The sequence below is a fragment of the Labeo rohita genome, chromosome 15 (genome assembly GCF_022985175.1).
Source record: "Labeo rohita strain BAU-BD-2019 chromosome 15, IGBB_LRoh.1.0, whole genome shotgun sequence".
In the NCBI taxonomy this organism is placed as follows: domain Eukaryota; kingdom Metazoa; phylum Chordata; class Actinopteri; order Cypriniformes; family Cyprinidae; genus Labeo; species Labeo rohita.
In genome coordinates this window covers 11,593,019-11,619,999 of record NC_066883.1, presented here as the reverse complement: position 1 = coordinate 11,619,999, position 26,981 = coordinate 11,593,019, and the positions used below count along the sequence as shown (strand labels likewise).

The following is a 26,981-nucleotide window of genomic DNA, read 5'->3' as shown; positions in this document are numbered from 1 at the left end:
AAGCTTAAAGGCCTATAGACTAGGCAACTAAAAGGAGAGATAACCCTTTAATTGGATAAATGTTGAAACCTTCTAAGAACTGAAGGACATCTATGGCTGTCAAAGAGGGAAATCGGAAAGTCTCCAGATAGACTTACCCCTCCCCCTTAGCAGGATAGGTCATGATTTGCTGTGATCCTGAACTTCCTGACCTTGTCTGCAAGGGCTTAGCGTAGAATGATCTATCACTTTCAATGGAGAGGTAAAGATCTGGCCAATAAGCTTAAATATTCATGGCCTTTCTGAGTAAACCCTGCCCAGCGTGACTTTTTTTGTTTAATTTCTGAGGATGGCAAGTTTCATGGCAGGGAAACCCTTCAGACTAAGCTATATCTGAGTCCACCGAAGTGGTGGAACATAACTAGGGTGGAGGATATTTTAAGAAGTGATTACAACTGTATCAGGAGATTTAACCTGTATCAAGTGACAAAATTTAGCAGGGATCTGCTAAATTTAAAACACTTAAGTATTGAAATTTTTTGTTGAAAAGATATAAGTCAATGTTTAGGAAGTAATTAAGGCAGGTATCATTATTATTGTTTGTATTTAAAGTTCAAATTTTCTATTAACTCATCCTGCACCATTTGTGCTACAGACATGTATTATACTTTGTTAAATAGAGGTGTGCTATTATGTAATGATGATAATGATAACAATTTCTGATTGTTCCACTTTGCAACCACCTAACAACACACAAGGAACTCCTTAGGAAACATTTAAAGCAGCCACGCAGCAACATGATAAAAATAATACACCTTGGCAACCACCCAAAAAACATTACATTTTTCTTCCGAAAATCTATTTTCTTCGTGAAAATCTAGCTTATAGTAGTGTTTGTTTTGTAAATCAAATTGATCTAAAAAAATGTACTGTGACAATGTCGAACACTGAAATACGAACTAGCTACACAGTAGTAATAATTTGTGTTTTATAATCAGGAACATTTCCACCACGTCTCAAAATATGTACATTTACAATTGCAATTAATCATTGTAAGTGACTTACAAATGAGAACAACAGAAGCAATCAAATATGTAAGTGCTGTGACAAGTTAGTCTAAAGCAGGTCTTTTTTTAACAAATAAAAAGATAAAAAAAAAAATAGAAATAGAATAGAAAGAGCTTTTTAATTACAAGTTGTTGTTGTAACTGGAAGAACTGAAAATGGGGTGGAAATTTTAAAATGTTTTAAAATAGTTTTAATTTTAAAATAGTGGTAAATGGTATTATCTGATACATAGTATTATTTAAATATTGGTAGACACTTAAATGGTTATTTAACTCTACATGTCAGTAGCTGTAATTAAAACTAGTTAATTTTTTTAAATGACTGTTTAAGTGATATTTAATCCTCTTTAGCCAAAACTAAAGACTCACTTCTAAACTCAACTCTGCATGTCATGTTTATCCAACACAGCTGACCCATGTGTGACCCTGATCTTTGATCTGCATGAGCTTCCACTGGCATGTGCATGATCCATTCAGGAACACAAACTGCAAACACATTGAGATTAAATGCAGAGGATAAATCAATCAGACTATCAAAGATCAGTGTTCCCGTTATAGTAAATCTGGCTTCAGACGATTAACAATTTCCAAAACAGATTACATTAATTCTGTTGAGATTCTTGGGACTTCTTAAATTATATCCCCTGCAACATAAATGAAATCATACTAAATGATGGTAATTATGGAACATTATGTAATATCTATAATTTTAACAATTGTATTAATACATTTTTATTTATATATATATATATATATATATATATATATATATATATATATGTATATATATACATAGATAGATAGATAGATAGATAGTGGTTTGTTAAGGTGTATCTAATTTGGTACTGAATTATTTTCGTATAATCTTTAATTTAAAACTAGGAAAACCTGTGGAAAACTGAAAAATCAAGTAATAGCTTTTGAGATTTAAAATTTTGACTGGTGTACTGGGAATAGTTAATATTTAAACTTTGTGTAGAAAACATTTCCTCAATAAAACTGCAAGTCATCTACTCAGGATTTTCTACTAATAAAAACAGGAGTAAATAAGAGGTAAAGTTGATTAATCAGACAGATTGCATGCCACCCCTGCCAATCTGATTTAAATAGTACTATCCTGATTACTAAATTAAATCTCCTTGTTTTTAAATTACCTTTTGCTGTTTTGTTCTGTGCTTCTGTTTTGATTCTTATCTCATCTCAAGTTATATTTAATTAATAATATTTGTGTATATATATGTTCTCCAATGATGATTCTAATGTTCTTTATGCATGTATGTGTAGAATGAACACAGACATCCAACATACTGGCACTGACCCACATAACAACAACCACCACAAAAATAATTTACTTAGGTGTTATAATAACTGCAAGAAATAATCTTGGTACCTTTAACACTGACACTTGAAAAGAGGCGTCCTGCTTACAGTTCCAAGTATTCCATTACTCATCAAGCCTTAAGTAGGGTGCAGGTGTTGAACACATTGCCATAATGCAGTTCATTATTTGTTTCTAAATAAATATTAACATTGATATTATTTTAAAAGAAAAGTATTAAAAGGTTTTTTAATTTATGCTGTAAAGCCTCAGCCCTGTATGTGTCAGGGTGTACGTTGTTGGAGGACGCAGGAGACAAAGAGCTCAACATAAACAGTCTTTAACAAAGGTAAAGCAAGGAAAATCCAAAAAAAAAACAAAAAAAAAAAACAACAAACAAAAAAAAAATGGCAGGTAAACACATGTACAACAAAATAACTCTTACATCAGACGAAGGAAAACTGAACAGGCAGGAACTAATACACAACAGGCCTCTAACAATCAGCATAACAAAAATAGGAAAATAACCATATAAGCAGAACAGGAACTAAGGCTGGGGCAAAAACATGGAAAACAAGTCCAAACCCTGACAGTATGTAAATAAATAAATAAATCTAAAGTTTCACAATTTTATGTGTCCACATTAAGGAAAAGTCACTAAAAGGCACCTCTGTCCCAATTGTTTCTTCTTCACAGCACTGAGTTTAAATGAATTGAAAACTGAAAATGGAATATTTTTTGATTGAGACTTTTGCTGAAGTAATCTCACACAGTAATCGCACATGTGTCTCCTCTAGAGTTTCATTTCAAAATGCCTCACATGTATTAAAGAACCAAAACATTAAAGAATAACTCCATGACAAAATATTAAAATACTTTACTTAAGACTTTTAATTTACATAAAGTTCAACAAATGCACACTCTTTAGTTCAACATATACACACTCTTTTAGCCAAACAGTGTTATCAGTACAGTGTAATCTTGTTTAGAGTTTAGACTATTAGTGACAATGTTAACATATCCCTGTTTAGAAAAGAGGTTTTTCAATAGCACAAAAGTGAATCCATAACACAGCAAATTAGTCATGTAGGTGCAGCAGACACCAGGTTTAGTAAATGCTAGCACCAGTCACTAAACACAAAACTAAGTGCTGAAAAAGATCATTACCGCCCCCTACAGAACACAAGAAACAAACTAATGTAGAATGAATAAATGCACCAAAATAAAATCAGATAATATTATCCACCTTATTTTTCAACACAGAAGTAAGCCTTTTTCTGTGAATGTGCCAGACTTCCTACAAAAGTTGTCACTGTGGCATACCACCTTTTCAAAGGGTGCTATTTTGTACCTTTTAGATACTAATATGTACCTTTAAGTTACTTATATGGACTTTTTACGTCTAAATGTGTACCGTCTGAGGAGATACCACCCCAGTGACAGGTTTTGTACCTTTTTTTTTTTTTTCTGAGAGTAAGTGCAGTAAACGGTAAAACTGCCTTGCACTACAAAGCAGTGTGTTCATAATTAAGATAATACATTCAAATAATATGGTAAGACACACCAGTTTGCAATATCAAGCAGCAGAATGAACTGTTTTGTACAGCTAAAAATTGCTGGAAGTTGATGGTCACGTTGATGGTCCATATTGAACCAATGTCACAGAAAATAATTTATCTGCGTGTGGTGTTTTTTGTTTTGTTTTGTTTTGTTTTGTTTGTTTTACATGTTTGTTTTACCCCTCACACCTGAGAGCACTAAACCTGTCTGATATTAAACTAGGAGATTCGGGAGTAAAGCAGCTATCTTCTGGACTGGAGAATCTGCACTGTAGAAATGTGGATATAGAAACACTTCAATAAGATCATCTCTCTATATACATGTCTTCGTTCTCAACAAGACATGTAATTAATTGTAAGCTTTTAAAATAAATGTTAAAAATGTAATAATTATTAGCAATTACTACACTACATCTAAACACAAAATGATTGTTCATTTATCTCCAACACATCTCGTGATTTGCCACTCCAATTTTAAACCCCAATAACCATTTACCAGAGATTCTGCTTTCAACTTATTAAATAATACTCCTTTAGGGTCTTATTTTTGTGCTCTAAATGAACTTTAATATGTTTGATCCTTCACCAGAACTTTAGCTGTTCATACAGTAATTAATAGTAAAAAATTTGATAATCCTTCCTCTGTAGAAATTTTATGCTAAACTTCTATTGTGAATTTGAATATTTTGATGGACAGACATTGAAAACTTGTAGTGAAAAATGTGTAATTTTTCTCATGTTGAGAAATTGTGGTGTCACAGATAAAGGTTGCTGGCTTCAGCTTTGAAAACTAAACCCATCTCACCTGAAATGTCCATGAATGAACTAAGCAATTCAGGTGTGAACCTGTTTGGTGGATTGGAGAATCCTCACTATAAACTAGAAGTACTGACGTGAGATCATAGGACTGTCGCACTTAACACACAATGTTAAAAATCCATGGCCTCTTGATCACACTGTGAGCATGTCACCACTTTCTCTAAAGTGTCCAGCTGCCAGAGTCTTTCAACATGTTGCAGTAGCTCTGATGCTGGGGAGGCAACGGACTGTGAAGAGACACTGCTGTGCTTAGAGTTGGTACTGAACTACATTTGCAGGCCCTTGCAGTGTCCAGCCTATAACCTAATTCTAACACCAGCTGGACCACCTCGAGGTCTGAAGCACATAGGCTCTACAGGGGTAATCAAGTAGTGGTGATCAGAGAGTAGCTGCACCTGAGAGAAGCCATGAAGATGCAGACCTTTGAGAATGCTTGAATTTCTCGTGTAGAGCTGGATGCAAATGTTTGAATGTTAAATCTTGTATCTTGAATCTTTTAATGGGCTGAAAGGCAGGGGAAGAAATAAAGGACACCTTGGCACCTGAAATGACTTATGTCATGTCTGACTGTTCTCAAGGAGAGATTCTCCGCCTGGCCACTGAGTTTGAGTTGCTGTGGTGCATCGTGAAGTAAAATGGTATGCTTTGAACCATCGTCCAGAATGGAAAAGGTCATCAAAGTATGTTTGCCATGGTGTAACAGCACCTTGCTGAGTTTCAAGAGAACTTCACTGCCACCTACAGGATGATCCAGTTGTATAGTGTTTGATTCTCCTTTAGAACTTTAGAATCCTTTGCTGCTGCAGACCTGCTGTTTATATCATCCAGGGCTGTTAGGTGCTTTCCCATGCAAACCTTTCATGTATGTAGCTTTCAATCTGCACTGGGCTGCCTGATGTTTTATTCTACACCTCTAGCATCTCTTATTCATCTAATCCAGTTAGTTTTCAGTTGACTGGTTAACTGTGCAAAATGACTACACCAGTTAAGAAGGTGTTGTTTATTGTCACAGTAGTGACAGTACACTGACCTGGCAGGGGTTTCTCTGAGTTTTTCACGGCTGTAATGCTTGTGGACTGATCTGGGCTGTGTTTCCCAAAAGCAGCGTAAGCTTAAGTACACTGTAGACATATTGAAACTTTTGTGACAAAATAAAACCGACTCTCACCAGAGTAAGAGACAAACTCAGTCAAATGTCTTCTAGAAGTTTATTCTTTGCAAAGAAGATCAGACTGGACCTCTTTCTGTGAAGCACCACGTCCCTCATCTTACCTGTATTAACTCTGTGGGCTGAACTTGCAGTTCAAACACAAACCAGTAAGAAAAGTCCAGCAGGCTGAGTACGGGGTTTCTGAAAGGATGAACATACCTTTTGAAATTGGCATGATCATGAGGCAGTTACATGTAATCCACACTGTAGCTCAATGGTTACTCTGTCACCCAGCTGGTCAAGCATCCCCACCAAAGCTCATCATTCTGAAAAGAGAGGTGCTCTGATTACCCAGCTATTTGGTGTGTTGTGATTGGCCAAATACCTCAAGCGTGTGATAGAAATGTTATGCCCCTTACCATGTTGTGATGCCGTGTCCCGGCACGATGAGACAAAAACAATAAAACTTATTATAAATTAGGCATTTATTGCATCCAGTGAGGACATAATTACTGATTATAATGACTCATACTGTCTTTTTACATGTCTGCATTTGTGATCAGAGAAACGACAAACAAGCAGTACTACTCTAAACTGCTCAAAACTCGTGTTTGAATAGCCAGTAGCAAATTCTTCAAATATAAAAATGTACTTACAGGCTGTGAGTCAGACACGCCAGACTGTCCCGGCAAGGTTGGAATTGCCCCATTTTATATTGTGCACAGCCGGCATTGTAGGCCAGTTGAAATTATTAGAAAAATAATACATTCCCAAAGTGGTATGTGGCCACAAATTAGTTTTGTCTGTTTTAAACAGCGGTAAATCTGGCCCTGGCTGCACATACTCAAATATTTGCATTGTACTGTTCTGGAACAGAGTTGTAAATACAACTTAACCAGTGATTTCTAGCTATCTTTTTGGGTTTGAGACCTTAATTTTTGTAACATTACAGATATTCACAAAAAGCTTGTAACACTCCAAAGACAAAGGAAAACATGAAATCGCATCATATGACCCCTTTAAACAAGAGGATTAAACAGAGCACCTTGTCTAAAGGAACAGTACTGAGCATAAGTGACTATGACAGTAATTAACAAGACAAATATTAACTATAATTATAGTTATTCACATGTAGCAATACTACATGGTAATTAAACAAATAATATAATCTAAACATAATACAATACACAAATTTGCGAGATTAATGGCTGAATTCACTCCGTACGCGCGCCAGTCTTCTCACACTAAAGACAAAAAAACAAGATGTTAGAAACATAAAGCATAAGATATAAACAAACACACTTTTCTTGAACGCACAAACAATAATTGAGCCATTGGGTGCGTTTCGATAATAGATTCGCACAAAACTTGCACTTCTGAAACACTGCCTAAAAAACCACCTCATGTGAGCGTAAAAACATTTTTGCGATACATAGGACGTGTTTTCCATTAGGCGTATTTTCAATTCGTGACTTTAATTTGTGCATTTTGAAGGGTAATAGAATGCAGCTAATGACAGGACGGTAAGGAACAAAATTTTGACTTGTTTGCAGGCCAAACTGTCAATCACATTTGATTCACATTAAATCAGCAAATTCTATGAAATACTGGGCCTTTTCAACACTACAGGTTTAGTTGCTCTGGCATCGCAGATCAAGGTTGTGCTTCTCTGGCTTCTGCTCTAAAATCAGATCCCACCCTTCTCCTTGGAGTTTATCTCCAACCCTAATCAAACTCACCTGAACCAACTAATCAGGGAGTTAAGGATTACTAGAAACTAACAGGCAGGTATGCTGGAGCATGGCTGGAACTGAAGGTTGTGCTTCACTGGCTTCTTCTTTAAAATCAAATTCCTAAGACTTAAGAGATCTGCATCTGTCTGATAATAAACTAGGAAACTCAGGAATGGAGCAGCCATATGCTACACTAAAGTATCCTTACTGTAAACTGCAGAATCTGAAGTAAGGCCACTGCATGACTTTTGCACATAAAACACAAAGTATATTTTATATACAAATAAATGTAAACATCCAAAGTATATTTGAAGTATTCAGCCTCTTCATGCAGCTATGAGTTCAGGAGATTGCAATAGGGTCTGGCTGCAGACACACTTGCATTTTCAGACGTGCACTCTCAGACACCTGCACTTTCGTATTCATGTATTTTATTTTATTTATTCATTATTATTATTTAATTTAATATCTCAACATTTTACAACAGTATCCAGGTGGTAAAGACAAGAAAAAAAGAAACTAAATTACAATGTAACTAGCAATCGCCACTTGCACTCTCTGCTACCTGCGACGTCGCTTGCAATCCACATAAATTTTGCGTGTTGCCAATGAAGACAAGACACTGTGATGGTTAAACGATTAAAACAAATTTAATAGCAAAACATACAAGGTCCTGCAAGTCATCTGTAGGAGATAAAGACAAGACCTGCAAATCCGTGGCCACAGAACAGCAGAATATGAACGCAATGCGCAAAGTCTCTCGTTAAGCCTTTTCCTCCCGTAAAAAACCATTAACAATTAATATGGCTTAATGTATTAAGATGGTGCTATTAAAAGATCAAATTCAATATACAGTTTATCAGTATAATGTATATGTATATAGTGCTTTCCTCCGCAAAACGTGGCATAATGTGGAATAAGATGATAGACTAAACTCAGTATGCTCCTCTTGAGCACAGACTAAACGCAACACCGCGTTTATTTACATTTTCCAATATAGAATAATCTCTACAGCCCTTTTATATCATTGTCTTTGTCAATTATGCTCCTTTATGTGTTTTATTCATATAGATTTCAACTAGAGGAAAATGCGCAATTTAACGCATTGCATTCTGGGCACGTCCGCTTGCCTAAATGGTGTTGGTCCTTTTAATATCACTTAATGAATTTCTTATTGCACGTTCATATCTACTGGTATATAGTTTGTCAACAATAAGGTTTATACTGAATTGGTCTTTATCATCATCTTTATATCCGTTTTGCCACATCAAGCGTTTGTTGGGCAAGTAGGTATAAAAGTGAAAGTTTGCGCATTGTATTCACAGTCATATGCTTGCCTTGAAGTACATTAAATTAATAAACTATATATCAAATTAGATTTTTAATGGCACTTATTTGTATCTTAATACATTAAGCCATATTAAGTGTTTATGGTTTTCTAAGGGAGGAAAACGTTGAGAGACTTTGCGCATTGCGTTCATATTCAGCTGTTCTGTGGTCACGGATTTGCAGGTCATTGTCTTATCTCCTACAGATGACATGCACGACCCTATACATTATGCTGTTAAATTCGTTTTAATCGTTTAACCACCACAGCGTCTTGTCTCCATTGGCAACACGCACAATTTGAGTTACGCTGCAGGTAGCAGAGAGTGCAAGTGATGATTTCAAGTGACATTGTAATTTAGTTTTTCTTGCCTTCACCACCTGGCTATTGTTGTAAAATGTTAAGAGATTCAATTAAAAAAATAATAAATCAATAGAATAAAATAAAAAATAAAATAGACTGCAAGTGACGTCACTTTCGGAAATGCAGGTGTCTGAGAGTGTAAGTCTGAGAGTGCACATCTGAAAATGCAAGTGCATGTCTGCAGCCGGACCCTTCTCGGTGATTGAGCTCTAAGTGTTTAAACACATCTGCTACTACTCATGAAATGCACACTTTCACATCAAAATCAACATTTACATCTCATGATTTTTAACAGAATCAACTTCAAAACACTAAGAACTATGACAAATGTATTAATACAAACACAAATCACAACACCATTCATATTGGTACAGTTTAAAGACAGGTAAACTCACCTATGTAATAAATGTTGACAATGTTGCATACAAATACAGATTTCTGAAAAAGAAGAAATATTATTTAATCCTGCTTAAATGAGTCTTAAAATATTACCATACATTGTGCTCTGTGACATTTTAGACTTCAGTTTAACGATCCATCAAATATTGATTTAATAGGTGATGAGTTAGGTTTTTCTCTTTAAGTGTTGTCTGAAATGAGAGAGCGATAAGAGTGCAAATGTTTTCTACAGCCTGAATAATTGTTTTGTCACCACTAAAAGTTTTGCTGCTCTGACTTCAGCTCTGGCATCGAAACCCTCACTCCTGAGAAATCTGTATCTGTCTGAGAATTACAAAATTCAGGAGTGATACTGCTCTGGAGAATCCTCACTGTAGATCATCTTTCTGATAGTTGAACATGTTCTTGTTGTGTGTGCGCTGAAACCCTGTTGTAATTGTTAGAATGGCCAAGGATCAGCTATCTTCACATAAAACTGATCAGGCAGACCAAACTGTAAGTTGTAGAGACTTAAACCATGGAGGGATGGTAGTACTCACACTGTCTACAATGTCACCAAGTCTTGCCCCATTCGGCCTGACGGGGACGCTACAGCAATCAATGGTACGAAATCGCTCATAACTTGGAATCCTTGGCTCACGCCAGACAAAACACATGCTTCAGATTTGTCCATCATGCATCACAGATTTGTCTGGTGAAATTTTCAGGTATTTATTTATTTTTTGAAAAACCTACTTTTGCAAACTAGTCCTAGGTTTTTCGCCCTGTTGGAACCAAACCAGTGCAGGAAGATTCTCTGGAGAGTATCAAGAATTATATATATATATAAAAAGTTTCTGTCACAAAGGGACGCCAAAACGTTAGAAAGGGGCAGGGAGAAAAACATAAAATCGACCATAACTACGCAACCATGTGTCCTATCAACATATCGATACGCATGGTCTTGATCCAAAGTGCCACAAAGGGCCGCCATAGGTTGATGAACTTTAAACACCTGTTAGACAAAGTTGACAGAGGTTGATCGCAACAAAACTCAGTGGGCCTGTTTCACTCAAGGCCCTAAAGGTCTGTGAGAAATTTTAAAGAAATCGGCCACTGGGGAACGATGTCAAATTTTTCAAGGGCGTAAACGACTGTATATTGCACGGTTTTTTACATACATATGATATCCATATTATGTAATCGCTCAATCTGGAAAAAAAACCCACTGCAGTACAATTCTCTGGACCCTCTAGGTCAATAATTATCCAAAAAAAAAAAAAAGTCATTTACCCTTTGGGAAACTGCAACAGGGTTACTTAGAAAAGGGGCTTGTCCAAATATAACCAAAAGCCTATACAGCCAAAACGAAAACTTAAAACCTCACTAAACCTGGTGAGCACATCCAACAGATGATTCTAATAATAGTTTAACTGTTTAACTCTACACTTACCTCTATAGTGCTGTTATAGACACTGGATTTAACTTGCTGCCAAAAATAAATAAATAAATAAAAATTATACTTGATTTTATTTTATATTAGTGCATACAGAGTCAATCCTAGTCTGGTCACACTAAAATGAGAGAAAACCCAAAACATTTTATTAATGTTTTAAAATTTGACCCAGCGAACTGAAAGCAATTTAATCAATGAAGTTTTATGTGTGACTCATAGACACACTAAAGTCTTTTAGAATAAACAGAACAAAAAGTAGCATTATGTAATAAGTAATTTTCATCATTTAAGGATAACCAGAACACTGAACTTACACACAGAAAAAAAATGGTGCTTCAGTGGTTCTTCAGCGGTTCTTTGGTGTAATTGTGGTGCTATATAGCACCGTTAGTGTATAAAGAACCGGTCAAGCCCCTGTCTGGTTCTTCAGCGGTTCTTCAGTGGTTCTTTGGGGTCGTTAAGGTGCTATATAGCACCACTGCCATACAAAGACCCTGTTAAGCCTCTGAATAAGGATCTCTAACTCTCTCTTAAACTCTTCAGTTGGGGAAAGGGTTAAAAACAACATTAATATACAGTGTATTTCCTTAAGATCTTTTTGCCCCCAAGGCCCCCATAAGGAAATATTTCCCACATAAGACCTTTTGACCTTAGAAAAGCATAAAAGTGATTGAAGATAAAAGATGAAGACATTTCGCCATTGTAGTAAATATATTTACTACTATTGTAGTAATATAAGCCCCTATGATTGTTTCTATTGAGCACCATTTTTGTTGAAGTAATAAAATGCTATACACAGCAAAATCCCCAGTGTTAATTTAACACTCTGAGTGTGGACACATATAAACACTGAAGCAGTGTTGACGTTAACGAGATAATTAGGTGATTAACGAAGTGATGATTGATCATTATTGAAGACACCTGATGTTAATAAGCAGAATCACCAAAGGAGAAAACCAACATTTTTAAGCAACCATTATAGTGGTCAGTGTTTGCATTAGTTGGGCTCTTGACCCTTAAATCATCAATATTAGGTCTTGTTTGGCTGCAATTACTGAGTTGTAACAGCCAGACAAGCCAAGAACAAAAGTCAATAAGATGGCTTTGACTGTGCTTGACTTAATCATCATGTAGTGACTTGAGTGTTTGAAATAGAATTTCCTTACAGATTACAAAAAAAAAAAAACTGTGAACAAAAGATCAATCAGTTTTGCCATAATCAGACAGATGATGAAAAAAAGTTTCTTAACTTAGACACACAGACATGAAGAATCAGTGTGAGAATCACAACAAGTGGTGACCATCAAAAAGTGTGTTGTAGCCAATCAGAACTCATCCATGACTCCCATCATGCATTTCGGCATGAATAAATTATGAGAGTTCAGAGTTGATCTGTTTATCTGAATATGCCGTTTGTCACCATTGTTGAGATTCATGGGCTGGTTCTTAATGTCTATGTGTGCCTAGGTGAAATACTTTCTTTTTAAACAGGTTGTAAAAAAAAATCTTTCCAAAATGTATAGGAAGTGCTGGATCTTCTGTGGATTGTCAAGGCTATTACAATAAGCCAAAAAAAAAAAAAAAAAACATAATCACCTGGTGACTTGAGCTTTTGGCTTGGCTGTTTCAACTCACATACAGCAGCCAAACAAAATCTAGTATTAAAGATTTAAGGGTCAAGAGCCCAACTAATGCAAACATTGACCACTATAATGGTTGCTCAAAAATTTTGGTTTTCTCCTTTGGTGATTCTGCTTATTAACATCAGGTGTCTTTAATAATGATCAATCATCACTTTGTTAATCACCTAATTATCTCATTAACTGTGTATGGTACATCTGATGGTTCTACATAGAACCATTTGACAAAGGTGCCATATAGCACCTTTTAAAATAGGTGCTATATAGCACTAAAAGTGGTTCCCCTATGATTACGAGCCAAAGAACCACTTTTAGTGCTATATAGCACCATTTGTTTTTAGAGTGTATTATATTTTATGAAATGACGCTTTATACTACACCCAAATATAAATATATTCCATGAAAATCTCATTTTCTTACCCTCATGCTGTCCTTCTGTTTTCTGTGGAACGGACATTTTTAGGAACATAATCCACCTATTAAAGTCCATATAACGCACTGTTTGTTAATTCCAGTTCTGGATACTAATATTTTAATCTATATTAAATCATAACGTCTGTGCAACTGTCAGCACGATTGTGATACGCTTGTTGTGAAACGAGACACGAGAAATGACAGCCCTTCTTCTGTCCAGGTGACTCATTAGCCACATTATAACTCACATTTTCATAGAAAGGAGGTATGCTTGTGCTAAAAAGAATGACACTACAAATTAAATTTTTTTAAAGATTAAATACACCTGGCACAGCACTAAACCAGCACACATAGCATCTGGTTAAATGTGTTTGCAGGCGGTTAAAGTGACTGTGCATTACTGTAGTCATTTTTCACACACTGATTATACAGTATCACTGTGCAAATTTTTTTTTTGGTCAAACCTATTTGTAAATACTATGTTTGACTATTTTATAATCTTAGGAACTACACAAAAATAAATTAAATTAATTAAAAGGTACAAAAGCTGTAACTGAGGTACCTAAAAAGGAAAAAGGTACACCTTTGTACCTTACTTACCACAAAATGAGGCTCCTGAGCATCTGCATTCCAATACATGAGTTACAGACAATTCATTTTTTCCATGTAAACATACAGGAAAATGGTTCCATTATAGCACATCAGCACAATTTTTTATTAAAAAAAAAAAAAAAGCCTTTAAAAAAAAATGTCACATGCATACGAAGAACTGCACCACAGTGATTAAAAAAAAGGTCCAGTGTTCAATCAATAAAAGTACACTTAGAGCATTATTACAGAAATTCATTTTGGAACAACATGGACGTTACCATCATAGCAACTGAACAGGTTTGGAACTTCAGTGTTTTGAGACTCAAACTGTGATGAACATAAACCTCCACATTCTGCATTTATCCATTTTAAAATAATAATAGTAGTAATAATAATAATAATAATAATGTCAAAATTAAGTTTTCAATTAAGTGTTAAATACTTAAAAAATATTAATAATAAACAAAATAATAAAAAAGTAATTTGTTATATAAAGTATGTAAAACATACTGTATGAAAACTGACATTGCAATTATATTTTGAAGCGAACCTCTAAAGTCTGAGTTAATTATAAATAGTGGATAATAATTAGTATTAGGAGATCTGTTAAAGAGTGCAGAAGGCAGTCAAATGAAATAATGTGATGAATGGAATGTTTTGTTTTCTGATGAGGGTACCAGTGGTTCAATTTACAACATCCATCTTGTAGTTAATTTTGGCATGTCTACCCAACTGAAAAACAAAAGCAAACAAAAAAACAAGAAGTTAGGTCTATTAATAGACCAAATGTATTTATTTTATATTTGGTAGTTCTGCATGCAAAGATTTTGTATACTGCTACAAATATGAGATAGCTTTAATATTTTGGTCACTATATAATTTCCATACTTTTTATTATTATCAATAATTGTTGGGAAAATGTCAATGATTTTATAATTTACATATAACTTATTATTATTATTATTTCATTTTGATAAATATCTCCTCACCTTCCATCTGGAGTGATGTTGGTATGATATAGAAAGGTTCTTCAGTGTCTCGATCATACAAGTGTTGGAGCAGCACATTTTTAACTATCTTTAGACTCAAAGTGTTTTGTATCAACTCGTCATTTTCTAAAGGCATCATGAACATGAGCTTAAACTGGGCTGCAGTGTCCCTGTATTAAAACAACATTAAAAGGTCATTCTGTCAACTTAAAGACACTACGGTATAGAGAAGAAAATATACTTAAAAGAAGGTGTTAAAATGTGACAGTGGAATGTGAAATTGACTCACTGAAGATTGTTTATGGTGATACTGGAGAAGTACCGTTCCAATGCAGGTGATGAACTGTAGACTTCTTTCAGCTTGAGGGTTGATCATGGTGTATAGGAGACAGAGACATAGAGTGACTGAGCAATCAAACATGTACATAGCAAAATAAATTCATTAATAAATAAAGCACTGTAGTGTTTTTCCATTCTACTCCTGGATGTCTAACTCATCTAAAACACAAACTTGAGTCAGTCTACTACTGAGCTCTGTTAAATCAGATCGACTAGATAAACAAAACATCCTAACTATGCAGTGCTGTGCCCCCCAGAAACAGCACTGAGAGGGAAAAACACACACACACACACACACACTTCCACTGTGAAAGCAGAAGTGCAAGTTGTGGCACATCCCACTCAGGCTGGTTAGTTCACCCTCAAAATGAACTTTGTCATTATTTACTCACTTTCAATTTGTTCCAAATCTACAGAAACTCTTGACTTGTGAAGTAGCTTTAAACAGTAATGATATCCAATGAAAGCTTTGTTCTTGGAGTCAGATCTTTTCCACGGAAAAGGAAAGTCATACAGGTTTGTAATGACATGAAGGTGATTTTCATTTTTAAGTGAACTATTCCTTTAAGAAAGATGTCCTTAATCAGAATGATTCAAGGTTTTTCTGACAATTAGGAAATATTAGTCATGTCTATTGTGCAATAAATCATTTCAAAAACTGCTTTTTCAATAGATACAGTTAATAAAAATCCACATCAGGTACACTTTTAATAATATAATGTTCTCGGTTCAGTACAAGCATGTTGTCTGTCTTTTGCTACTGCCGATAGACTCATCCTACTGTTTGAAAAAAGTATTTAAATCATTATGTTTACTGTACAGTAATGCATGCACTACCACTGAAAGTCAAGGGGCAAGCAATTTCTTGTTTAAATATGAATATTTCAGAAGTATAGCCAAAACACAAACACTTTGTGAAAAACATGCTAAACCCAGTTTGTGTAAAAGGATGCATTAAAATGAGCAAACATGACAGTAAAAATGACTTTTACATTGTTACAAAAAAATGCTGCTCTTTTGAACTTTTTCAAAGAATTCTGAAAAAGGTCACGATTTGCACAAAAATATTAAGCAGCACAACTGTTTTCAACATTGTTAAAAATATAAATAATAATAACAAAAGGTTCCTTGAACAGCAAATCAGCATATTAGAATGATTTCTGAAGGATCATGTGGCAAAGAAGATGAAGTAATGATGCTGAAAATTCAGCTTTACGTCACAGAAATAAATGACATTTGAAAATATATTCAAATAGAACATTCTAATATTTTATAACACCACAGTTTTTTTCTGCTTCTAAAAACAAGAATATCTTGCCTCATAGACACCCCATGTAAGTGTTGTAAATGTACTTTGTACTTGTTCATACAAACTGGGACGAGTCAAAATAATTATCTGTGTAACTTAACATTCAGGAACATTCATTTAGTTTCTGATTCAAGATTAATCAGAGAAATGATGTGAAACATTTGAAAAAGATAAGGTGAATATTTAATCTTTAAATCCATATTTATTTAAAAAAATAAATGCATGACTCTGACTTCTTCACACTTTTTGACATGGAAAAAATAGAGTTTGACATGGCGTATAAATGGGTTTCTCAAACATACTTCACAGGTACCTACAATTTCTAGTAATAGTTAGATCATTCTTGTTATTACCTTTTGTTCCAGCTTTTTGATAGCATCTTCGTCCTGAGAGTTTGAAGTGAAACTGTTACCGTCCAGAGTAAAATTTCCTCTGAAGAAGCGTGCCACCACAAATGATGATTTGTCATATTTTTCATCCTCATCTTCATGACCAACTTTAAAACACAGGGTTGCAAAAAACATTAAATACAATTAGAATGTTATACAAGAATTACTCAAAGACATGTTGTGGTTCAGTCATATTGGAAACAGCTGACATTTTGGGAATGTATACAGGAAGGCTTCTCTGACTTCTTAACTTTAAACATCAGTGTCAGAAGACCAAGCCAGATATGACTGGTGTCAGCTAAGAAGACAGGATGCACTTGGCCAAAAATCGAAACCAAAAATAATCAATCAAATGTATTTAATAAAGCAACACTCACATAAAAATGAGTTGTACATACATTTAAAGCGCATATAAGGCGGTTTTTGTGTCAATTTTTAATACTTCAATTTGTTGTTGATAAACATTTAAACAGTGTCTAAAAAGTTTTAAACAGAGTCTAAAATTAAAAGTTCTTTTCATGACAGATTAATTCAAATATACTGTTTGCAAGCTGTTTCACTGATGTCTTTAAGCAGCTGAAAAACAGATTGAGCAATTATGAGGCGTGAGATATTTCAGCAAGTTCTATTGTTTCTTTCAATGTATTGTACATACATCTTCATTCATGTTTATTTTGTGCAAGAACTACAATTAAAGAGGAAGAGATGATTGGTTCATGTGTTGCTTAAACTAACACAGCTCCTGCAATCTGTTACACCAAAATAAGTGTTAAAAGCACACTTATTGTCTGTGATAAAACTGACAGAATTCGAAGCTGAGTTTCTTATTAAAAGTGCATAAAATCAGCAGAATATATAACAAACTGCACTAGTGACATCATCAATATCATAATGTTCACAGTAGACAACAAATCTGAATGGAGCATCAGTACCTGCACACACGATGATTGAGATCCCAATAACCAGAGCAATAACTAATAAGATGATAAGTATCAATGTCCATAGTTTGAGTTTCCACACCACCACCTCATTCAGTTCTCTCTTGACCCTCCGCAACTCCCTTAGCCACTGCAAACAAAGAGGAATAGCCACAAGGCTTTCTTACCATAATTTAGTATTATTCATAGCCAAGTCTGGATACTGCGAGCTGTTTAAATTACAGTATATATATTTGCTTATGTCAGTGGTTCTTCAGGAACATATTTTAGATGTCTTTCTAAACAAACAATCCTGATTTAACTTATCAGCTCATTAGTAAAGACTCCCAAGATCTCATATAAATATGTCAGATAAGGGAGACATCAAAAAAGGGATTATTTGCACGTGAAGACATACTCAGAGTAATGGCTTGTTGATTTTCAAATTTACCTTGGGTTGACTTAAAGAGTCAGTATCAACATCACTATCCACATCAACATGCTGTTCCTTATTGTCCTCAGCGACCTGAAAACACACAAATCCAGACAGACAGGTCAAACTTAACTGAAGGTTCAGTTTGCTGCTTAAAATATCTGCACACAGTACAAGGTGTTAGGGCAGGCATATTAAGTGGAGCTTGCGTGAGTAACGCAAGTATGAGTAAAAACAATGCATCGTATGTAAATGTCTGTATTTCTTAACCAGGTTTGCATATTTTTTTATTTGAGTCATTGCATATCAGGTTTCAGAGTGAGACAAAATGGAAGGAGCAGCTTATGTAGATGAATGTATAAATGGTTTTGGTTTAGCTCAAAACTATCGTAGTTTTGTTCAATTAATTTCTTCAGGAAATCAAAAGTTATGAGTAAGTGGCATACACCTGTGATGTTGGTAGAAGAGGGGACCCTTCATTTCTCTCTGATCTGACGTGGTCTGAGCAAGCACCATTCCCTGGAATCACCTGTAAACATTTGTGACGTAATTTATACAATATATACATACACTAAGAGAAAAACATTGCTCTGCACAGTTGCAGTGTAGAAGGTAAATAAAATTAAGGAAAGCTTTCTCTTTCCTTAATCCCTCCCCATCCATCTTGTACTAATCTGAACAATGCCTGAAACTTTGTATTACAAGCTCTTCATGCATTTATTTGCCTCTTTATGATGAATTGCTTGTTGTATTACTCAATTGTAAGTCGCTTTGGATAAAACGTCTGCTAAATGAATAAATGTAAAGTATATCTTTAGACAACAGTTACTAACAAAACACTAAAAACATTAAAATGGTACAGGCCAGGGGGCAATGAAGAGGGTCCATAATAAACAAAAAAAGTCTTTTAAATGTGCCAAGTGTGCCAGGTGAGTTTTAAAAAGTACTCTTTTGACCTGTTTGTTTCATGTTTTAAAAATAAAAATAGTTGTTGTTGTTGTTTTTATTTATAATTATTAATGAATTATCATAAATATCTTTACATTTTTGAGAATCACACCACATAATTTATAGCCTGGGCCAGCCTTGCTTTGTCATAAAAAGACCAGCTTATAAAACATTTCAAGAGACTTACTGACTTTTTATTGTCATGCACCACAGTAATCCAGCTGAAAAGAAAATATCTCACACCAGGGTAAGATCGTTTGCTAGTCTTATTTGGTCTCAAAACCTGGTCAGGCTGGTTTGTTGGCTAATTTTAGATGAGTTTTCAAAACAACCACTACACTAGATTAAGCTGAAAAATCAGTTTAAACTAGTAAATACCACCTTAAATCAGTAAAAACCAGCAAACGAGATTAGACTTGTCCTCTGGAAACATGGTATTCTACTTTGGAGTACAATGTAAATAATTAAATAAGAATATGGTAAACATTGTATATACTTGAGCGTTAAGGAACCACCACAGTACCTTTTGTACGGGATTAAAAAGGGAATATATATATTTTTCCATAGATTTTACGATCAAACCGAAACAATTCAAGTCCCTCAGGGAAAAACTTTATAGTGTTGTCTTACTAGAGCTGTACGTTTGCGCACTTGCACAAACATCTTGAGTAACTAAACTTGTCAATGAGCTGAAGACAAGATGAATAAAAAATACAATTTGACAACTTACCTCAATCGTTTGGTCACTCGTCACATTATTGTTGTCACAGACAACGTGAATGGGCTTCAACTCCAGCGACTCGCTCATACTTCCATAATCACTATCCCAACCTGCGGAAAGACCCGGAACTAAGGCGTGTAAAAGAAGGGTTGCGAAAAGGTTACACCGGGTTTGTGTTGTGCTCAGAGAACAATGCCGTGTTCCCAGTTGTTACATTTAGCTAATAAAGGATAAATTAGTTGATTCCAGCTTTCTTCTCAATGTGGATGTGGCTGATAATGATATACAGGTAAAATCCAAGTGTTAAAGTGCGTCTCGTATTTCACTGAGGAGGAGTGTCGAGTACAGCGAAGCGAAACTGAAGAAAAAAGCAAACAGTTGTAAAACGTTACTTACAGGAAATGTGACTAAAGGACATATGCTGTCTAAAGGCAAATAATAAGAAGAAGCAGGCTATACCAATGTATGGATTCAGTTGATTTGGGAAAACGTGATTTTTACTGTTAACTAAACACAGGTGTCAAGTGAAGGCGTCGCGATTGTGGACATTTGGGTGAACTGCATTTTGTGTTCATTTAAAAGCACTGAATTCGCCCAGCAGTGATATTTTTTTCACCTTCACCCTCGTGTCTTTTCTCAAAACCATATTTCATCCGTTGAACACAAAAGGGGAGGTTTTGAGTTTGCTTGAGAGCCCCGGTTCACATTACAGAGAATGGGGACTGAGGCTGTCGATTTTTAATAAAATAAAACAAAACAAAATAAAATAATAGTTATTTAAAGAAAAAAAAAACGGCCAAATTCGTTCAAATAGGCTTCAAATACCATGGTAGCACGTGTAGCAAATGTCTGCAGAACAGAAGCAATGGGACTTTCCGGATCAGTGAGTCAGGCAATAACTGCATTTCTGACGTGTTACCTGGCTTGCCCAAGTCTAGTGTTGCTAGCGACGTACAATAACCCTGGTGAAAAAAAACAGCACATGCTGGTAGGTGTGTTTTGATGCTGGGATGCTGGTTAGGTATGTTTTGGTGCTGGTTTAAGCTGGTCCTTTGCTGGTTTATGCTGGTTGATGCTGGTCCTTGACCAGCAACATGACCAGCATAAACCAGCAAAGGACCAGCTTAAACCAGCTAAGGACCAGCTTAAACCAGCATCAAAACATACCTAACCAGCATCCCAGCATCAAAAACATGCCTACCAGCATATGCTGTTTTTTTCACCAGGGAATTATCCTGTTTGTACCATAAGTTTGAGCTCTGTGCGATGTACGATCAATAATGAAAAAAAATCCCATAATGTACGATCATTTCAAAATTTTGTGACACTTTAATTGGTGGTTGTTGTAGTCATAGGGCGAGACTTCCGGTTCATTAGCCAACCAGCTTAGGCTGGTTTTAGCTGTTTCTTTCAGCAGGGCTGTGTTCATAATTTAAAATATTACATAAAATACTATGGTAAGACACACGAGTTTGCAATATCGAACAGCAAAACAAGCTGTTTGTGCAGCTAAAAATAGCTGGGTGCGGACCCATAAAATTTACAAATGGCTGCACCCACTGTTACGCTTTTAATTTTCTTCCAAATACGATAATTTTATGCTTCTGGTACCATACTTGGACGTTTCCAATCTGACAACATTGCTTATGTCACATCCAGAAGTTTTAATTAAAATAAAAATACAAAACAATAAAAAGCAGCCAAACTTCATTCAAACTCGTTCAAATAGGCCTCAGCATGGCCAGACGTGCTGCATAAGTCTCTGCAGAACAGCAGCAATGGGACTTTCCAGATCAGTGGGCGAGGCAATAATGGTATTTTCTGTGAATCTGCAAGACTCAAGAATAAAGAAAAAAAAGGAGCAGTAAAAGGTAAAACTGTTTGCACTACAAAGTAGTGTGTTCATAATTAAAATAATACATCAAAATAATATGGTAAGACACACCAATTTGCAATATTAAGCAGCAAAATGAGCTGTTTGTACAATTAAAAGGGTCATTCTACAGAAATGTCCACTTTTGCTATGGCAAGATGTCTTAAAATGTATTTATTTTTCTAACATTTAAACTGAGACCACATTATTAGATTACCTTTTGACTTTCTGCATACATAAATGACAGCTTAATGATTTTTTGCAATTATTTAAAGACCTCATGTACCATTTTTTGTCACCGGTCTTACCTTTGGCAATATTAAAGGTTTTTATGAAATATTATTTCTTGATTTTTTTTTTTTTCAGCACATGTTGTCAGAGTTACAGAAAAATAATGAAAATGCAAGAAATAAAGAGGTTATTTATTTATTTAATGTGACAGGAAAACAGTAACGCCAGTGACACAATGAATCACCAGTGACATACATAAGACCTGATACTAAATTTCACTGCTGTTACCAATAAGGAAGGTAACACCAGTGACAGTAACACCAGTGACAATTTTAATGAAAAATGCATTTTACAAAATGGCCGCTGTAAGGTATCAAACCACATGTTGTCATTCATGGTACTCACTAAATTAAATAGTTTAATCCATTTGTATTCTAGTTTTTTACAGTTCCCTAACAATAAAGTAAGTCACACCAGTGACTTCAACTAAAAGCTTCATATGAAATCATGAGATAAATGAGAAAATTTCTGATAACTGAAAAGAGACAGTGGACTTAACATGGGCCTTTTTTCCACTTGGAATTCTATATAAATCATTTTAAAACAAACATTGCTACATTGATGGCTCAAGAAGGTGTAATTGTTCAAATAACATATTGTTTTATTATAAAATATAAAGAAATTGTAACTCTAAAGTGTTTTTCAAGTGTAATATTTCTGTAAAGGCTATACGGACAGAAAAAAATATGTACCGCAAAAGGACAGCAACTCAGAGGTGGAGTTTGGTCCTTCCCATGAAGGAACGCATAGTTATTAAGTTTAGTAAATTGTAGGTTGTGTAAAAAAGTTGTTGGTCTAGGTAAATAGCTGTATTCTGTACATTTGACTGTATGATAATTTTCTTCCAAATACAATAATTTTGAGCTTCTGGTACAATACTTGGACATTTCCAATCTGGCAACATTGCTCACGTCACGTCCAGAAGTTTTAATAAAAATAAAAATACAAAACAAAAAAGAGCTGCCAAACTTCATTCAAACTCATTCAAATAGGCCTCGGAACACATGGTGGATAAGTCTTTGAACAGCAGCAATGGGACTTTCTGGATCAATGGGCGAAGCCATAATAGTGTTTTCCACTGTGTTACCTGGTTTGCTCACGTCACAGTGATGGTTCGGTTGTGTTTAGGGGTGGGGTCAGTCAGTGACGTCTCCTTATTTGGGGAACAAATGTAATGGAAACTCATTCAAACTGTAGTAAGGCGTTTGTATATTTTCACTTTCATTGTTTCAAAAAAAAAAGCAGCTTTGGCATTCTGCAGAATAACTCTAAGTTCCACAAAGTCAATTGCTTGAGTAAATAATGGCATTATTTTAATTTTGACTATCCCTTTAATGCTAAATAAAGAAAACTATAAGAAAAGACCAGATATCATTGTTTACGATTAAACTTACAAACACCCAACCCCGTAATAAAGGAAACCATCTAATAGGTGTAAATAAAGCTCTTTATTCAGTCTTATATGGGGAAGTAAAAGGTCATTGATGCAGTACAGTAGCTTTGCAATCACAGTGATACATTCCAGGCATGTTATTTAATATTAAAGTATCTTTGCATAGCAGCAGTGGAGAATGCTGGTAAATTTGGCTCTTGCAATATATCTGCCACTATGTTCCTTATATTCTTTGTATTTATCTTATTTATCATTTTTTTTGCTAGATGTAAAAAAATATGAATTTCAATAACCATCAGAAAATAAAAGTGCAGTTAGTGACTTGTGATTTTGCAACTTTAACCAAACACCCTCTCCACAACCCTCTCAGCCAACTCAATGTCAGTAAATCTAAATACTCAAAATGACTGACAGATAAGAAGCATTTCTGAGGTTTTCAAGAAGCTTTTCTAGTCAACTTTTGCTGTTTACAGAGCCTAGGACTGTCACAGAGGCATGTCAGATATTTCAAATTACCTGACAGTCAATAAAAATACACCTATTTCAGTCATATTTGTCATTTTGTAAACTGAATCACATGAATATTCAAATAGGGTAAAGGCTGGAAAAGCACTTTTATAATGCAGAATGCTTTCCAAAGGTGAAAGCGTCCTTGTTCTCTGAACAGCAAATAAGAATTCAACATTAGTTTATCTAAAAGTAAAAGCAAGCAAGGTAATTGAGGCATATAAATAACTCAGACATACCCTACAGAGTTTGAATAGAAACTCAGGGTTTGATATAATGGCCTCATTTTAGCTGTAAAATTCCACCTGATCTCTTAAGAAAAGGTAGTTGTTAGACATTTTTGCAGTTGATGGCAAATTTTGAATCTGATTTGAACAAAAATCTTTTTTAACCCAACCAGCAGTGGGGTGCAAAAACATACAAATAAGATTATACAAATTCACCCACCAACATACATAGTTACAAATTGCCATAAGAGTGTGTTGATAAAATCTAACCCTTTGTGTAATATTTGCTTTAGCAAATCCACAGTCCTAAAAGAGACCATGTGCATGGATTACTTCCTTGTTTTAGACAAGCCAGCTCAGTCATTTTCGCTCAGCTGTACTGTGCCGTAATAAGAGTGCTCATTTTCTCTACATAATCTCATTCACAATTCGAAGAAATTCACAATTCGAAGAAAAAAAAATCATTTGTTTAAGAGGACCAAACGTCCATGTATACCATTTCAAGAATGAGTAAATCCGCTAAATATGCTGCGAGTCATTGCTATGATTGACAGTAATAACCGAACCAATCATCTGACAAGCCAATGTCAAAAATAAAGCTGTGCATTAAATAATTAAGACTAAATTCAGAGTAACAAAACTACAGCAGTAACAAGTTTGTGTTGGTTGAATATAGGCTATTTAATAGCTTTTACAGTTCAAGATAAAACTTAAAAGATGTAGTTAATAAATTAAATCTAAAATATTTCCGATTCATATTGAATGCATTATTTAATTCTTATATATTTGTAGTGAACTATAAATAAGTATTTAAATAATTCACCCTTATAGGCTGTTTGTGTTTGAACTTTCTGCACTTGCTATACTATATAACTTCAGTGCGGTAAAAGCACTAAAATTTGTTATACTAGTAATTTTATAATAAATCAAACAGCAAGATCTGAAAAAACTAGGGAGTCGAAATGGCAGCTGCAGCTAATGAGTGATCCTCTGCTGCCATCTTCTGGTTAAGGGTAATTTTATGTAATTTTCATCTTAAAAAGTCGTTGTTTTTCGTGAAAAGACATTTTTTCATGTTGTGTCTATGAATGAAAAGTGAATCTTTGAAGCGAATTTTACTGCACAGCTGTAGAAATAATAAAGGCTTTAAAATATTACACGATTTTAAAAATGTGTTCATGACTATGAAAGCAAGTTATTGATTATCACAAATACTATTAAGATGTCGTTGATGAGAAGCATCTCTAGCTTGCTAACGTTAGATTAAACAGTTTAGACAGCGTTTAGCTGTCAGCATGTAAATGTACAACTACGTGTCTAGGTACTCCTCTGGGATTACCAGGCTCTGCATTTAAAGTACATGTTGTTAAAAGATATAAAACTTCATGTTCATGCCGCTATTATTATTTACGATGTTGCAATTAGTATTTTTCTCAGTTTCTGATAAGAACGAGGCAGGAGAGCGGTCTCAAGAGTCTCCACCTATATATAGCACATATAAAATGAGCTACAACGGAATTTTATGAGCTGGCTTATCATTATGCGAAAGTTTTAAAAAACGCTCTATGCATATGGTCAATTTAATCCTGGCAATCAGACATTGTCTCTCTTCATCTGTACTGGAGCCTATTCTCAGCAAATCCACCTGAATGTTTGTTAGAAACTCCATTAATTCAACCATTGTCTGCAAAAACCTTCTCACTATTCAGTTGCTAAATTAATGCTTATCTTGCAATTAAAAAAAAAACAAAAAAACATTTTGATGATCTTTACCCTGTTCTATTCTGGGTTGTTCTCTGCACCCAGCACTTCCATGTCCTCTTTCACTTCTGTCCTGTCCTCTTCTGTCTCTTCCTTCTCTTCTTCTTGGGTCTGTTTACAGTCAGAAGGTTCATATCCTCCCTCAGTTACTTCCTCCTTATTTCCTATATGGGTTACTTCAGTCCCCTCATTGTCTTGGGGTACATCTAAGTGCTCTGTCCTGTCTTTTTCCTGTTGTGGGCCATTGGTGGGTTGAACAGAGTTTGTTTTATCCTCTGCATCCTCCTGCGAAGGCCCACCAAACAATTCCACTTCATCTCCATTCTGCTGTTGACTATCTGGTTCACACGGAGAGTCATTTCCCTCGTTCCATTTTGTCTCCTCACATGCGGACTTCCTGTGTTGTCGCGTGGGCAGTCGTCGCTTAAATGACAGTCTAGCTCGACTCTGTAGAGTAGATACACAAAATCAGCCTAGCTGTGTTTGTTGAATGCATAAATTAATAGACTACAACTGACATATTCACTTGCAGTTAGCAGCATGCTAACTCAACAGAACCTCATTAAGTTGGCTTGAGAAAGCCAACTTACTGATCTACTATTTAAGATTATTAAGTTGGCTTGGGAAAGCCAACTTACTGAAATCCTATTTAAACTTATTATTATTCTTCTTCTTATTATTTTTCTGGCCGCAAATTTTTTGGACACCTACTCCTCCTAGACCGTTCAAGCTACATACTCCAAACTCGGGTCAGATCTTCATACTGTTCTGACTTAGTGTGCTATATCTTTTCAGACTGGTTTGAGTTACGGTTTTCTTAAAAATTAATATTAAAAATCATAAAAAGTCCCATAGACTTTCATTGACCAAAAGTCCATGTCTGTTTGAACTATGTTTAATGTAAACTGCTGTTTAAGCCATAGATACTCTAGAAGCCTTTAAGATATCTATGTTCTTTTAAGATATCTATGTTCTTATCTATCTAATATCTAAAAATCTATCTATCTATCTATCTATCTATCTATCTATCTCTGTTTCTATCTATCTAATCTATCTATCTATCTATCTATCTATCTATCTATCTATCTAT

The 26,981-nt window shown here is 35.0% G+C and overlaps 2 protein-coding genes across 3 annotated transcripts in view; both read right to left on the bottom strand.

Moving 5' to 3' along the window:
• Positions 1 to 13,908: 13,908 nt before the first annotated feature.
• On the bottom strand, positions 13,909 to 20,432 carry LOC127176834 (TPA-induced transmembrane protein). Of its 2 annotated transcripts, XM_051128640.1 has the most exons (9): positions 20,299 to 20,432; positions 19,849 to 20,197; positions 18,619 to 18,699; positions 18,189 to 18,263; positions 17,753 to 17,888; positions 16,785 to 16,927; positions 15,073 to 15,143; positions 14,784 to 14,953; positions 13,909 to 14,526 (listed from the first exon to the last, which is right to left on the bottom strand). In XM_051128640.1, exons 2-9 carry the CDS (start codon positions 19,924 to 19,926, stop codon positions 14,519 to 14,521), a joined length of 762 nt encoding a protein of 253 aa, XP_050984597.1. In that variant the 5' UTR covers positions 19,927 to 20,197; positions 20,299 to 20,432; the 3' UTR covers positions 13,909 to 14,518. The 2 variants fall into 2 exon arrangements, with proteins under 2 accessions (XP_050984597.1, XP_050984598.1); XM_051128641.1 differs by lacking the exon at positions 20,299 to 20,432 and having other exon boundaries at positions 19,849 to 20,204.
• Positions 20,433 to 23,432: 3,000 nt separating this feature from the next.
• Positions 23,433 to 26,981, bottom strand: part of zgc:153184 (uncharacterized protein LOC751652 homolog) — a 33,146-nt gene continuing 29,597 nt past the window's right edge. The window contains exon 6 of the mRNA XM_051128639.1: positions 23,433 to 26,338. Within this exon, the coding sequence (XP_050984596.1) occupies positions 25,910 to 26,338 (429 nt within the window). The 3' untranslated portion in view covers positions 23,433 to 25,909. The remainder of the gene's footprint in view (positions 26,339 to 26,981) is intronic.

Excerpts from the sequence above, each read along its gene's own strand:
- LOC127176834 (XM_051128640.1), bottom strand. The coding sequence starts at position 19,926 with ATGAGCGAGTCGCTGGAGTTGAAGCCCATTCACGTTGTCTGTGACAAC. Across the intron at positions 15,144-16,784 it reads TCAAAAAGCTGGAACAAAAG|CTGAAAGAAGTCTACAGTTC; the intron begins GTAATAACAAGA and ends TCAACCCTCAAG. Across the intron at positions 14,954-15,072 it reads ATCACCATAAACAATCTTCA|GGACACTGCAGCCCAGTTTA; the intron begins GTGAGTCAATTT and ends GTTTTAATACAG.